Genomic DNA, 15079 nt, shown 5'->3' on the forward strand with positions numbered 1-15079 from the left:
GCCTGGACTGGTTCTTGCTGCGCGGTTTCGTGCCACGTTGGCCAGCACCCTGCTTACCCCTGCCTCCTTGAACCTGCACCCGCCCAAGTTACACCAGCAGAACACTGCGACTCACTGATCTGGGCTGCCGGCCTCCCCAAGCGCCCGACACCTGACGTTGTGACGGGCACCTGCGCCCCACTCTCCTGCGACTCACCTTGTGGCCCGCACAGATCCCTCTGCTCAAGTCTCGCCTTCCAGCCGTAGCGGATTGCACTCGCAAGCCTCCCTCTTCCTGTGTCTCCACATCCCTCTGCCCTTCTCTTTGTACCCTTGCTTCTTAGCGCGTATTGTCAGGCATCCCCAGGGCAGACTGAGGTCTAAGGTGTGTCCATATTGCTTATCTTCAGTGGTCCCTCTCTCCCTTGCTTCTCAGCCTGAGCTCTGTGCCTTTGGTCCTTCAGTGCGAAGTGCTGAGCTCCCCCTTTCCTACACCCAGCCACCCAGGGGGCTACCTCTGGCTGAGGTTTAGCCCCCCCTCCTTCGGCGCAGCACTCTAGATCTGTTATGCTCTCTGCTGTGACTAGCATTGTCCACCCCCACCCTGCATCCAGCCACTTTGGGCCATACTACTGTTGGAAACTGTTCTCCTCTCTCGGCACTAGGCTCTGAATCTCCTAGGACTTCCCCTCCCACCCTCCCTTGGATCGACCCTCCGGAGGTTCCCTAACACTATCTCCGGCTCTGTCCTTCTCCTGCGCAAGAACTGTGCAAGAATTTCTTGTCTCCTCCACCTGCGAACTTGATGGACTTCCTTCTAGTAGCCTCCTGACGACGCTCCTCTTCCCGGCTAATCTTTGCAGACTGCATTGACCACCTATATGCGTCACCTGTATCGCACCTCGCAGCTACAATCTGCCTCTGGTCCTCACCAACTCTGGCATTGTGCCTCTATACCCTACTGCACCTGTCCTCTCCACTAACTCTCAGTGCCCACTGCCCCAGCACTACCCCTTAACTTCCATCTTGGAGTACTCTGCCCACTTACTGCACCCTGACCACCAACCCCGATCTCAACCCCACTTCAAACTCACTCTCCTCATTTACGCCTTCCACCTGCTTCATTGCTCCCTCAGGCATGCGAGATCCCACCTACCACTCCCCTCTTTCTTATCCTCCCCTCTCTCATCCCTTCCCCCACTTTAACTCCCTGCCCCTTCTCAAAATCCTCTGCCTCATCATGATTACCATCTCTACATTCAACCCTCCACCCCTCTCATCCCCTTCTTCCCAGCTCCCATCCCCCTAATCTTGCTGCCCCAACCTCATCTACCCCCCCCCCAAATCGCTGAACCCTCCAGCATCAACAGTATTGCCCTTTGGAATACAAGATCTCTTTGTAACAAAACTGCTGCTGTACTGGACTTGTTTCTACAGCTAAAACTTCAATTCCTATATATCACTGAAACCTGGATCCCCCCCTTCAACTCTACTGTACCCGCTTCTCTCACTTCCTCCTCCTCCTCCTCCTCTACTCGTGTCTCCCGTCCCACTGGCCGTGGCAGCGGCACCGGTTCTCTCTTTCAACCCAATTGCCTTTTTGCCCCCTGTCCTACCTCCCTCCCTGTATTCCCCTCATTTGAATACCTGTACAAATCCTTAACCTCCCCCCATCCCATATCCTTTTTAATTATTTACCGCCTACCTGGCCCCCTCACCTCCTTCTATGATGACCTTGACCACCTCCTCTCCCTCATCTCTCCCACCCCCTCACTCCTAACTGTTCTTGGCAACTTTAACCTTCATCTCTCCTCCTCCCACCATTCTTCCCCTCTTTTCTCTATCCTCGACTCCTATCTTCTTACCCCCCTGCTTAGTTCTCCCACACACTAGTCTGGCTTCGCTCTTGATCTTATCTTTGTCACTTCCTTCTCCCCCTCCCCTCTCTCCACCCTCCCCAACGATCTCTCCGACCACGCCTTACTCCCTTTCTCCCTCACTCCCCCGTTTCTCCGCCCCCTCCTCCCTCTCCCTTCATCTCTTTCAACGGGACCTCCACAACTTTGACCCCCCCCACTTCTACGATACCTGTTCCTCCTCCCTCCCTCAACTCCATCACTTTTCTTCCCTCTCTGCTAACAAAGCCTTATCCACTCTTTCCTCCTCCCTCTCTCTCTTGCAGTTTAGACCAGCTTCACCCTCTCTTCCCCTTTTGGACCTCCCGCAAACCCGCACAACCCTGGCATTCCCCTCACATTCTATCTATGCGCCGCTTACTCTGACGCCTTGAAAGACGTTGGCTTAATCACCGCTCACCAGCTAACCAAGCCTCCTACTTCTCTTACCACTCCCTTTATGACTCTTGCCTCAACTCAGCCAAACGATCTTACTTCTCTAACCTTCTCCACTCGCAATCCTCTCACCCTCGACAAATCTTCCAAACCCTTACTCGTCTTCTCTCCCCTCCCACTCCTGACCACTCTACCGCCTCTCCTCTTTCACCCTCAGACTTCAAGGACTTCTTCTCCACTAAGATACTCTCCTTACGACAAAACATTCTACACTCCCCCTCTTACTCTCCTCCTCCATTTCTCTCCACCCCATCCTCATGCATGTCCCCTTTCTCCCCTGTCTCTCACTCTGACGTTTCTCTCTTCCTTTCTAAAACTCACCCCACTGCTGCCCCCTCTGATCCACTTCCCACCCTTCCGATTCCCAAAATGTACCCTCTCCTCATACCTTACCTCATCTCTTTCTTCAACATCTGTCTTACCACTGCTACCTTCCCAACAGCCTTCAAACATGCCACTATGATTCCTATCCTGAAAAGACCCTCTGCTTACCCCCTTCTGGCCTCCAACGTTCACCCCATCTCTCTTTTACCATTCCTCTCCAAGCTCCTTGAACGTCTAATCTACTTCCAACTCTCTGCAATTGTCTCCAACCTCTCTCTCCTCCCCCCTACCCAATCTGGATTTTCGCCCCAAACATTCCACTGAAACCGCTCTCATCTCTGTCCTCAAATCCCTCCTCACTGCTCGCTACTCCAAACACTCTTCCATTATCATTCTTCTTGACCGCTCTGCTGCTTTTGACACCATCGACCACCCCTTACTCCTCAACACTCTCTCTTCCTTTGGTCTCAAAGGCTCTATCCTCAACTGGTTCTCCTCCTACCTTTCCAACCGCTCCTTTGCTGACTCTTGGGGCAGCCGCTCCTCCTCTACCCACTCCCTTGACTTTGGTGTTCCCCAAGGCTCTGTACTTGGCCCCTTCCTTTTCTCACCTTATACCTCCTTTCTAGCTCCCATCATCTCTTCGTTTGGTATCTCTTACCATTTCTACGCTGATGACACCCATCTTTTCCTCTCCTTCTCTTCTTTCACTCCTGACATCCACCTCAAACTCTCTTCCTGTCTCACCGCTATTAAAAACTGGATCTCCTCCCAATTTCCATATGGACAAAACAGGTTTTATTTCTTCCTGCCAACACCCTTCCTCCCCCTTCTCCCCCTCCTTACATCCTCTTTCCCCCTGCTCATCTCCCCTTCTCTGACTTTGCCCGTGTCATGAGGACAGGTTTATGGAAGCTCTGGTCTAAATGGAGGACCCAATTGCTTAAGCAGCGCCCAGGAGCGGTCTAGTCTTTTTCCTTCATTCTCTATATCCGGGTGCTGGCTCTGCCCATCCAGTGTGTTGCAACTCTAGGAGTATCTTACTCTGCTTCCTGCTCGCTACCTCCATACTGTGTGTTCCAGTTAGGAAACTAACTCTTCCTTAAAATGCCACCTACTTCATCCTCCCTCCTGACAGTACTTTACTACTTCATCCCTGCTTTCCCCTACCAAGTTTCTTAATCTAATGTTCTCAGCAAATTGTTCTACTTACTGTTCTCGTTGTTTTGACTTGTGATTTGTACCCATTACTTCTATTGTATTCATGTTGTTTTCATGTGAAGCGCTTTGGATTAAAGCGCTATATACAATTTAATAAAATACAAATACAAAATAAAGCCATAATCATCTTTAAAACACTTTGCATCGCCTTCAAATGTCATTACAAAAAATCAAAATCAAAATCACCCATATACCTGAACAATGCCTTAGCAAAAAAAAGAATCTACTAGATCTCTAAGATCTAATAACCACCTACTTATGGCAACCCCTCGCAATAGAAAATCCAGAGCTGGGGGTAGTAGTTTCCAATGTCCAGCCCCTTAACATTGGAACTCCCTCCCGCTCAGCATCAAAAAAGAGGAATCCTTCCCTGGCTTCAAAAAAACTGCTAAAATCTTGGTTATTTAACCAATACCAATGAAGTCGTATTCTCAGAACTTGTAAATAAGGCTGCACATTTGTTGTATAAATACTCATTGTAATTGCTCTGGAACAATGTATTTTTGCTGTATATTTGTTGTAATTTTCCCTGATCAATTATTACCAATCTGTCTGTAACCTCGTCGTGATACCTTTGGGTCTGGGCATGTAGCAAATGTAATAAAATAAATAAATTTAAAAAATCAAAATACATTTCTACTACTTACTTATAACTTTTTATTCGGAAGACAGGCCTCCATCAAAGTACAGTTTTACAATTCAAAACATAAAAAAAGCATAATTTACATTGATATCTGCGTTAATATCAGTAGGTAAAAACATTTTGTTTAAAATAAGCATCCACTAGTAAAATCAATGACCATTTGTGTTGGCCACAGCCTCAATTCACATATCACACCCGGGCTATTGCTTTGCCATTTTTGCGCTCGTACTAGTCCCCAGCATTCTCTTCTTGAGTGCAAATTTTAAGAACATTGAGACTGATAACATATGTTCAGGCAGGGTGCAGCGTTTCAAGGCTGGATGGCTAATGGAGTTGGGACATGCACTAGGTGGCTCCAGACCGGGGCGATGCAACGCCTCCTTACCCGTGAGTGGGCCTTGCAAAAAAATAAAAACATGCGTCTCGTCATCATGCCCCTTACCACAGAGGGGACGTGCGGGTGAGGAACAAGACCCGCTCTTCCACTTGGAAGACTTGTGGGCCAGTGAGAGTATGCCCAATCGGAACTTGGCAAACCAGGAATTTGATTGTGCTGCCATCGGGAGGTCCAAATATACCTCCGCCCCCACACGTCCCTAAGCAGCAGGTAAGCCCTTGCTATTTTCCCCCTTAGGCAGTTATCAACCATCATACTCATTGCCCATTTTCTAAAATTGTTCTTAACTACCACCTTATAAGCAGTACCCAGCCTGGTGGGGTCGCTCCAAAGATCCCCCAGTACAATGTTAAAGAGCATAGTTCTTACATGCTTGAACCAAGGAAGTTTCCTGCCACCTGGCGACACAAGAACCTCCTCCAAACCCTCCCTAAACAAAGCCAAGGCTTCATTATTCCAAATGGCTGCATCATAATGGCATATTGGATCTCGGCGAGGCCAAATTCACATGCCGATGGGGCATTGCAGGGTAGGCCCAGAAAAGCTTTCAAAAATGTGTTTTCTGCTGTCTGAATCGTAGTGCAATCATTTGCTCCCCATATGTCAGCACCATATGTTATCCCTGGGATTGTCTGGGCCTGATAATTCTTTAGGGGCACTGATAGAGCCTCGCCCTCCAGTCTCATCACCAGATTTCTAATGAGGCCACACTGATGCAGGTGCGATAGTGAGCACCTTGCTATCTGATCCTGCCATTTCAGGTTATTCGCAAAGATCAGCCCCAGGTATGTGTATGAGTCCACAGACTCCAAGGGCTAGCCATTCAGGTTGACAATCGCCCGTACTCGGCCTTTTTCCAAGCACCACCCACTTGCATGGTTTTAGTTTTTGGAAAAGTTGATTCTAAGGGCCTTTGCAGAGGACATCCAATTGGTTTTGCAGGCCAACCAGCGTCTTTGACAGCAAGACTGCATCATCGGCAAACAACAGTAAGCTCCATTTTCTATTGGCCAACATTGGGGCGTCTCTCGCAGCTTCTAAAAATCAGGGACTGGACTATTGATGTATAATAGGAATAGCAGAGGCGCCAAAACGCAGCCCTGCCTAACCCCTACATCAATAGATACTGGATTGGTTAGCTCTCCAGACCCCCAATTTATCTGTGCCAAATTCCCAGAATATAATGCCATAATAGCATTACCCAGGGATGATGGAATGCCTAATCGCTCTAACACAGCCCAAAGAGAATTCCTTGGGACTGTGTCAAAGGCCGACTGTAAATCCACAAATGCCAGATGTAAACATTGTGAGTTGAGAAGCACGTACTTCCAGCATAGGAGGTCCATCCTCATGGCCTGATCTAACGTAGAAATCCCTGTTCTAAATCCTGCTTGTACATCAGAAAGGATACCTTCCCTAGCAGCCCAGTCCTCCAGGCGGTGCAAAAGCACCCTGGAGTAGAGTTTTGTCAGTGAATCGGTCAGCAAAATTGATCTATAATTGCTCAGGGAATCCCAGTCGCCCTTCTTATGTATTGGGATAATGATTACCTCCCTCCAGCTGTCCGGTGGGTGATTGCTAAAAGAAATATCATTAAAATATGTTGTTACAAAAAAGGTATCCAAAGCATGGGTTTACTTTTAAAAAGATCAATAGGAATACAGTCCGGGCCAAGGGCCTTACCCTTTTTTGCTTCAGACAGAGCCTGTGTGACCTCAAAAATTGAAAACACATCACCCTATCTTCATTGGTGGGGAAAAATGGATAGCCGGATCTGCCCAGACAACTCCCTACCGGCCCGCTCAGACCAGCCCACAGTATATATGTCGGTAAAGTGGTCATGCCAATCCTCTGGGGTAATGTTGCTTATCACACCCGACTGGTCAGTTTTGAGTTTTTTTTTCATCAAATGCCAACATTCTTTAGAGTTGTTTGACCCGGCAGCCCTTCGAAGAGCCAACCACGTGCATTTGCCCTGTTCCCTCTTTTTTTTTTTCAATAAGAAAACTTTTGTAAATCGTACCTACGTTTTTTGATCGCCCGCGGGGGAATAGCTACCCTGGACTTGAGTGTCTTAATCAGGGCGGACTTGGCCTCCCGGCAGTCATGGTCATACCAACCCACAGCTAACGAGTAGCCAAAGAATACAGGCGTCTTTCCTTCGTAACAAACGACGTGAGACTTACCCTCACTAATCTATAAAAATCAGCCGTTGGTAAAGGAGGATGTGTCTCCACATACGCCTCCAACACTGGTAGCAAAGCTTCGTAGATTCTGCCCAGAAATACAGCAGTTGGTACTTCTGGCCATCAACGATGCGTTCGGACCTGGCAAACAGTGCTGGTCCTGGATTAACAGAATCCCTTTGATCACCAGAGTTGAAAAGGGTAAGAAAGACATTGCCAGAGGGTCGTGATCACTCTCTACCCTCTCCAAAATTTAAAAGAACCCAATCCATCCCAATGGGAGGCAAGGGCGAGAACATCCCCTCCCTGACACTCTGATCCTCCTCTGCCGTCCCCTCTCCCCTCCCTCTTTTATCCTCCTCATCATGCCTCTCTCCCACTGCCTTGTCTCCTCTTATGTCCCCTCTCCTCCTCTCTCGCCTTCAGCTTATCTCACTTCCTGTTCCCAACTCCCTTCCCCTCTCCACCCCTTCTTCCCTCATTTATCTCCACTGGCAAATTGTTCTAGTTGCTGTATTACCGGTTTGACTCATATTTTGTAATGGCTTCTACTGTTATTGTATTCTTGTTGTTATAATGTACAGCGCGTTGGCGTAGAGTGCTATATAAACACAAACAAACAAATAATCAATACGACTACCCTTGGTCTGTGTACGGAAGGTTATGCATGCCGGAGAATCTTCCGGAAACCTCCCATTACAAGCCCTCAAACCATGAGCATATAGTATCGACCGAACCCTGCCTGCCAAAGGGTATCGGCACATGCTCAGGGGGGCGGGGCAAATCAGCGGCCACGGAACACCCCATAGTTCATCTTCGGCGGCAAGGGACCACGTGAGCTGGCACGGTTCATCCAAATGGCAGTTGAAGTCGCCTACCACGAACAACTGGCAGTTGGAGGAGGGAGCCATGGACAGGAAAAGCTTGTTCAGGGCTGACTCCATGTGGTCAATGGCACTCTGATTTTGCCTAAAAAAAAATACATTCAGGAAAACAACAAACGAGCCATTCCCAAAGCTGCACACCACACAGAGAAGATCCGATGAGCCCACATCTAGAGCTTTGCATGTTGCCTTAATGCTCACATGGATCCAAAGCAACAAACCACCCTTTGGGTGTCCCCTTGCAGTTCTGACTTCTGGTAAAAAGAAAGCCCGATAATTGGGCATGTGCAGCTGGGTAAGGGACCAGGTCTCCTGTAAGCATATCACCTTGTAATCATTGATCAGGGCTAACCAGTCGGGATCAGTTGCTTTACCTGCAAGCCCATTAATATTCCATGATAATACTGTGATCTCATCAAGTCCTCTTTGGATCCCATGATTACACACAGAGGGGCTATATGGGGGCTGGACCTACACCGACGCTGGGCCCACAGTGGAAATTCCAATTGATACCCGTCCACACTCGAAGCCAGTTACTGAGCCCCCACCCTAGGATCCCCCCAATAAAGTGAACCAGCCTCAAACCCCAAGCGGAGGGGTCGCCTCCATACATTGAGATACGGTGTCCCGCGCACCCCGGGAGATGGCTACAATAGGGGCATTTAAAGCAACTTCCAATGTTTCTCGCGACCAGTACAAAAGGAGCCCACTTGCTGTCAGGTTCTGTACCCGTGCCCCTAGAGCTTGAGGTTCAGGGGGCGATAATTCTAAAAAAGAACCCCCCCCCCCGCCCAAGTCAACTAAAGCAATGCATCATGCATGTGACAGTTTTTAAAAATGGCATCATAACAGACCATAATCCCTTTCACAGCCAATACTTCTTTACAATTCCAAAGACAAGTCCTCACATGCGGGTTAATAAAAACCAAATCGGACCCTGCAGCCACCACAAAACATGCAATCTGGCAGAATACGGCAAGTCGTGAAGATGCTACTCGTCATACCATTAACCCCCAACATTTCTGATAATGCTTTAACAAGTGTGCGTTTGTAGGCATTTTTATTCCTGTGTGTTCTCCCCTTAAAAGTACAAATTAGATTCATAGACCGCCACCCCACCAAGGGATCAACGGTACCAGCACTGGCCAGGGAAGATCCATGCGCCACTCCCTCAAGGTCATTTGACCCTGCGGGGGACACTACAGGAACCCCCAAACGCGTTTGTGCTCCTTGGCAAACTTTGCGCCCCGCCAGGCCTGCTTCCGTCAGGGGATAAGTTGTAGGTATAGTTGGGCCAGAGGCCGGTGCTCCACAAGCACATTTCAAAGGCACCGCCGAAGACAGATTGATAGGTGGAACGGTGGAGGGCACATTAGGTCTAGGAGGTGCTACTAGGTTGAAGCCTAATGGTCCATTAAGTTCATGTGTCTCATTCGGAAGACACCGTCTAGTGGTGGATGGGAGGCAGAGAGGGGATCTGAAAATCTAAAGTTTGGTAGCCTCAAACATTGAAGGTTCTCATGCTTGTTTAGAACCTGCGAGGGATAGGGGTTCAGGAATTCACACAGGCTTTGGATGCCTTAACTGTAATCGGCATATATCCTAGTCTTACTCTCTTTCTGCACAGTGCTTGCTTTTGAGATTTTTGTAGTGTGTTACCAAGATTGTAGAAACAGCCTGCTTGGCCCTCATTTGTTCCTGCTGCAACTCTGCTCGGGGAAGATCTTCACACTTGGCATTTCCCTGCATACGCCTACCACTGTACTGACCTGCTCTTCCTGTCGAGAAGCATTACCTACCATACCCCCAGAGAGTGGCCGCACTAGTGCTTTACCTGTGGGCGTGCATATGCCTAAATGGAGAACAAACTGGGGATGCTGCCTGTTCACGATCATAAAAATAAAAGTCTGATTTACTGTGCAGAGACGCACACCATCCAGGAAAGCCCCCTTGGGTGAAGTTGTATCCTGTGCCATAGCCGTCCATTCATTCACCAAATCTAAGTGACTCAAGGCAGGCAACCTCACAACTAAGATCCGATCTCGATAGAACAACACCTCCCCTTTGTGGAGCAGGTTAAGTCGGACTCTTAAAAAGGACCGCCTCACACTCCAACTAGGGCAGTGTCAGGTATCTGTGTAGAAAAACAATCTTTTTATCGTAGGGTGATAATGACTTGGCCTGGGTCAGCTTTTGCATGCTATCAATAGTGCGAATCCAGTATGCACGTGTCAAAGCTCCCTTTACCTTCACTGGATTAGACATTAAGGTCTCTGCGTCATTCTCACAATCTACCAAAGCCCCAAGCAACATAGACTTTAATTTGAGCAAAAAGGACAATGGATACTGTTCCAAGTGTTTACCAATATCCTTATAGAGTGAGTTTACTTGTGGAGTCATGATCAATTTGTAGAGGGAGATAAGCTTCCATTCAGCATACGACCGTAAGGACCTCAAGCCAAGCTCGTATCTTAAGCTTGCAATTGGTAAACTCTGAGGGAGGCCCAAGACCCCCTTCCATATTCGACTCTCCAGTCTCGGCCAGTTGGTTTCCCATGCCAGGGGTTTTCTCTCAAGCCCATACAAAATAACTGGGATAGCAGTATAGAATGTAATAAGGAGCAATAGGGAAAATGTGCAGAATGTAGTCAAAGGTTCTCTCATTTGAGCCGGTACCTGGGAGATCTTCCACGAATAAGTCAAATTGAGTTGGACTTTATTGGGAAAGGTGTATAATACAAAACCCAAATATTCCATCTCAGTCACAATCGGAATTGTATGCTCTCACTTTGTACACTTTAAATTTGCCACCTGCCTCCCCATTGTTCTAAAGACCATTATGTTTGACTTCCCTGCGTTAATCACCAGATCATGTTCTTTTGCGTATTTCCCCCGAGAATTCAAAAGACGCTGTAGACCAACTTCACTGTGGTCCAGGAGGACGATATCAGCGTAAACCAGCCACCTGACGGGTCGAGAACCAGTCTTGGGGCTGGCTAACATGTATGAATCCAGTGCTGGCCCTATAGCCACCAAATAGAGATTAAAGAGGAGCGGGGCCACCATGCACCCCTATCTAACTCCCCTCTCTACCTTCACCGGCTCAGATAAATGGTCCAATGCATGTAACCTCACCCTCAAGAGTAATGTCCTTGTGCAAGGTCGCTAACATAGCCACAAGTGGTTTTGCCCCCCCACCCCCTCAACTCTCCAGTTTTCCCCAAAGCCGATCTCTATTGACCATGGCAAATGCTCTGGTCTATCCCAGCCAGATTATTATTTCATGTCTTCCTCTTACCTTTGTCTGGATATGGAGCGATTCTCAATTTCAGACTGTATAAGTATGGGCCCCACAACAGGCCAACCATTATTTCATGTAGTGTCGATGGCTCCCTTTCATCATACAGTCCCTGTTGGGAGCTACAGCCTGCAGGTCTCCAGGGGGGATGTTCCCACCTTCCAACATGACTCTAGCCCAGAGATGGAATGACTCTAGCCCGGAGATGGAAGTGTAGTCTAAATCATTGGTACGCAGTACCACTAGTTCTTTTAATTTTGTACAGAGCGTACCTTAAGTTCAATGGCTTAAGAAATGCACCCTTGATGATTTTGCCTTCTTCCTGAGCCAAATATATAATTGGCTCAGGCCGTACATTCAGGCACTGCCAGTTTTCACAATTCACAGCTAGGCAGACAACACACACACAGCGTGCATGGCTCTGCAGGTCGTTAAGATGCTCAGGTTGCAAACAGATTTCTCTGGTCAGGGACAAAGCCTCTCATATGCACGATGGAACATTTCCAACTCAAAGAGCTTGCAAAGCACCAGTTACTTTGCAAATATGTGCTAGTTAAAGTGAGCAACGCAAAGTGCCCATTTAAAGATTTGTTTATATCCATGATGTCTACTATCTTGATATGCAAAACAATAAAGTTGCTTTAAGTCACTAATCACATTTTTTCTACATAATTAATATCAACAGGCTGGAAGTTTGCGACAAAAAGAATCTGCAAATCTATCTTTTGTTTATTACACAACTTCTTTTTACATGTCTTAAATCACTGAAAGTACCGTGGGTTTAACTAGATTTTTCAGGTTGGCATTATCCTGCATTGTGGGATTTACAGTTTACCATTTGGGATGTGAAAATTAAAGGCACAAGGATATTCTTTTGGCTTAACATGTTGCTATAAGGATTTACATGCCGTGACGTGGCTTTATTATGCACGTTTTTTGTAAGTAAACTCTTAGACATTATTACTGTACACCTTGAAGTTCAACTATTGGGAGTCAACGTTTGTGATCCTGCCCCCCCCCCCTCCTTTCTCCCTTTTTTGGATGCAGCCAGAGTACCACTAGCTCCTTTTTTCCACTTCCACCCTTGCTCTAGCCCGGAAGGGATCAGCCATGGAAGGGAACCATGCTCATATTGCTCCTTTAACCATGCACTATGAAAATACCATGAAGATGCCACTCCCTGCAGAATGTTTCCACTTCCCTGCAACATGGTAGCCCCACAGAGGTCTACAAGCTGCTCCTTAAGCCCTGCTCACAGGAAATGTTACAGACCTGCAGTCTTTCTGATCCCTGTATGGAAGGCAGAACATGTTTTAACTAAGGGGTTGTGAAATATGGGAGATACTTATAACTCCAATGGTCGAGAGGGGGCGGGACAAATACAAGTTGAAACTGGTCCATGTAATGGAGGTTAGTGTTATAAAGTCTGAAGACTTTATAACAGTTAGCACCTCAAATGTATATATTGGAACGAGGAAGACGAGGTGGAGGTAATTGCAGTTAGTCGTTAATCATAACCAGACTGATCGAGTTATATAGTGTCAAAACGCATGGTCAAATACAGTGTTCTCTGGGGTTAAAGTGTCTCACAACTTGAAGGTAGTCATAACTGGCCCACTCGAGTTCAGGATTCTAAAACAGAGAAGGTAGTGGGTCGCAAAGCACAAGATGTCAAACTTTTCGTGCACTCTTGAGGTGGGCAATCAGACGAGGGACTCTCGCAGGGGAGTGTCTCTTGACTTCCCTTGTGCAAGCAGGCATCTGCACTCTTGATTCTTCCGCACGCTCACTGTATGTCCCACACCAGTTTATACTCGAGCCTTCTCAGCACAGAACACATGCACTCACTCACCATATTGGCTTTGCGCTCCTGCAGAACTGCCTACGAGCTCCCAGCACAGGAAGCAGTCAAAGGACCACAGTCCCGTGACCTGTACGTCAGCTTGCTACGGCGCATGTGCGGAAGACTTCCGCTTCTTCTGATCAGTTGACGAATGTCAGTCTACCTCTAACTGCATTGGTGCAGAGTGGCGAGGAGGCGCAGCCTTGCGAAGATTAAACAGAGCGTAGAAAGTCTGTCAAAAAAGGTGTAGCAGAAGTGACTGTGTGTGGAGAGGCTAGAAGGTCCGAAGCGTGTCGCAGACGAGTAGTGCTGTTGGGCATAGACTGATAGTAACAAAAAACGTGGCATACTTGTGGGGGAGGGCTGATATGTCAGTGATCACTTTGTGTTTCGCTCCTGCCATTTAACTCTCTTCCGTACCATGTTGTATATTTTCATTTGAATGATTATGAACACTTAAAAACTATCACACTGGAATCCATATTACTTTATACAATCAGATTTTCATATCAGTGAATTACATGTTGCGTTGTCCAGGTCAGGGAATGTGCAACATGGAGATAGGTTGCCTAATTGTGCTCCGCTGGAGACTTCTTAGCGAGGTGTTGCTATTTATTGTACCACGCACTGTGACACATGACTTCAACTGCGAGTGTATGCATACCTGTGTGAGACTCGGCTACAAGCATCTGCCCCAACAAAGGGTGCGAAATTTGTAAATGTGACATTAACTTTGAGTATTTGAGAATGTTAATAAAAAAAGAAGTAGAATACATCCAATACACATTTCAACATGATGGTTCACACAAAATGGACAGCAAAAAACAATGGTGCATCTCTGGTAGCTCCTGCCTACTGCGTGATGCCAGACACCCAGGAGCTGATTTTAGCTCTTGCTCATTGTTAGAATTGGTGCAGTCACACTGTGTGAGACTACATAACACTTATCTGTTTGGTATTAGGTAACCCACCTTTTGGTATAGGTCTGTACTACACAAGTTGGTAGTGTGACTGAACAGCCAGGCCTATGTCAAGAAGGGTAAATGTGAGCTGTAGAGCTGTACAAATGAAATCTGTAAATACAAGTAGCCAAGCAACACTTGCACTCAAGGTTTCAGTTATAAATAGTTATTTGTTTAATGTACATGCATTTTTAAATACATATTCTTTAAAAAGGCAATTCGCTGTAACAATGTAAATATACTTTAAAATTACTTTCCAGAACCAAAACAAGTTAGTGGATAATCTTTGAATAGTCTTCTTGCACAATCCCTACACCCTGAGGTGACTTCAATCACAAGGACAGCAATGGCATTTATATATCCCACTAGTAAACTTTGCAGTTTCTGAGGTTTGTAGAAAGCAAAGGTTTAGGGAAGGAAACGGGTTAGACAATTTCTCAGCACATGTGTGAACAACTAAATGTTCCAATGAAATCTAGATAAGCCCTTCACAGCAGTAACAGTATACAACAAGCGACCACCTATGAATGACAAACGGTATCAAAGACAATGGACTAGAAGAGTCTTCAGCGAGCGGGGATGGTGGTCCATTGGAGTTCATCTCGGGGTTAGTTGGTCCCACTAACCCAAGGGGAGAAGCCGTTCCGCCCGGGGCTTCTCTATCGAGGTGAAAAAGGAGGTCAGCACAAGAGCAGGGCTTCACCAGGCAATTCAAAGGTCGAGGAGGTTGCAGCAAGCTTCGTTCACGGTTTCTTCGTCGTTTGTTTCTCCCAGTGGTCGGCTCTGCCTTCAGTCCCAAAACCCTCTACTTATACTCTGGTTTCTTCCATTCATGCACAGCCTAAGCTGTCAATCACACAGCAGGGTCAGCCAGCCAATCCGACTAGTTGCATTCAGGCATTCCTAGAGACAAAGGACAGGGGAGTTTCGGGACCCTCCCTCACATCCTGTCCTTCCAGACACACTGCAGCCAGGGGCTGAAGTCAAAGGC

The 15079-nt window shown here is 47.2% G+C and overlaps 1 protein-coding gene across 1 annotated transcript in view; it reads right to left on the reverse strand.

The window, feature by feature from the left end:
- The window catches only part of VPS26A (VPS26 retromer complex component A), a 1053575-nt gene extending 1040323 nt beyond the window's left edge, over nucleotides 1-13252 (reverse strand). Inside the window, exon 1 of the mRNA XM_069610610.1 lies at nucleotides 13136-13252. Within this exon, the coding sequence (XP_069466711.1) occupies nucleotides 13136-13138 (3 nt within the window). The 5' untranslated portion in view covers nucleotides 13139-13252. The remainder of the gene's footprint in view (nucleotides 1-13135) is intronic.
- Between the last annotated feature and the right edge of the window lie 1827 nt (nucleotides 13253-15079).

Source organism: Ambystoma mexicanum, chromosome 8 (assembly GCF_040938575.1).
Source record: "Ambystoma mexicanum isolate Mex_15411 chromosome 8, UKY_AmexF1_1, whole genome shotgun sequence".
Lineage (NCBI taxonomy): Eukaryota > Metazoa > Chordata > Amphibia > Caudata > Ambystomatidae > Ambystoma > Ambystoma mexicanum.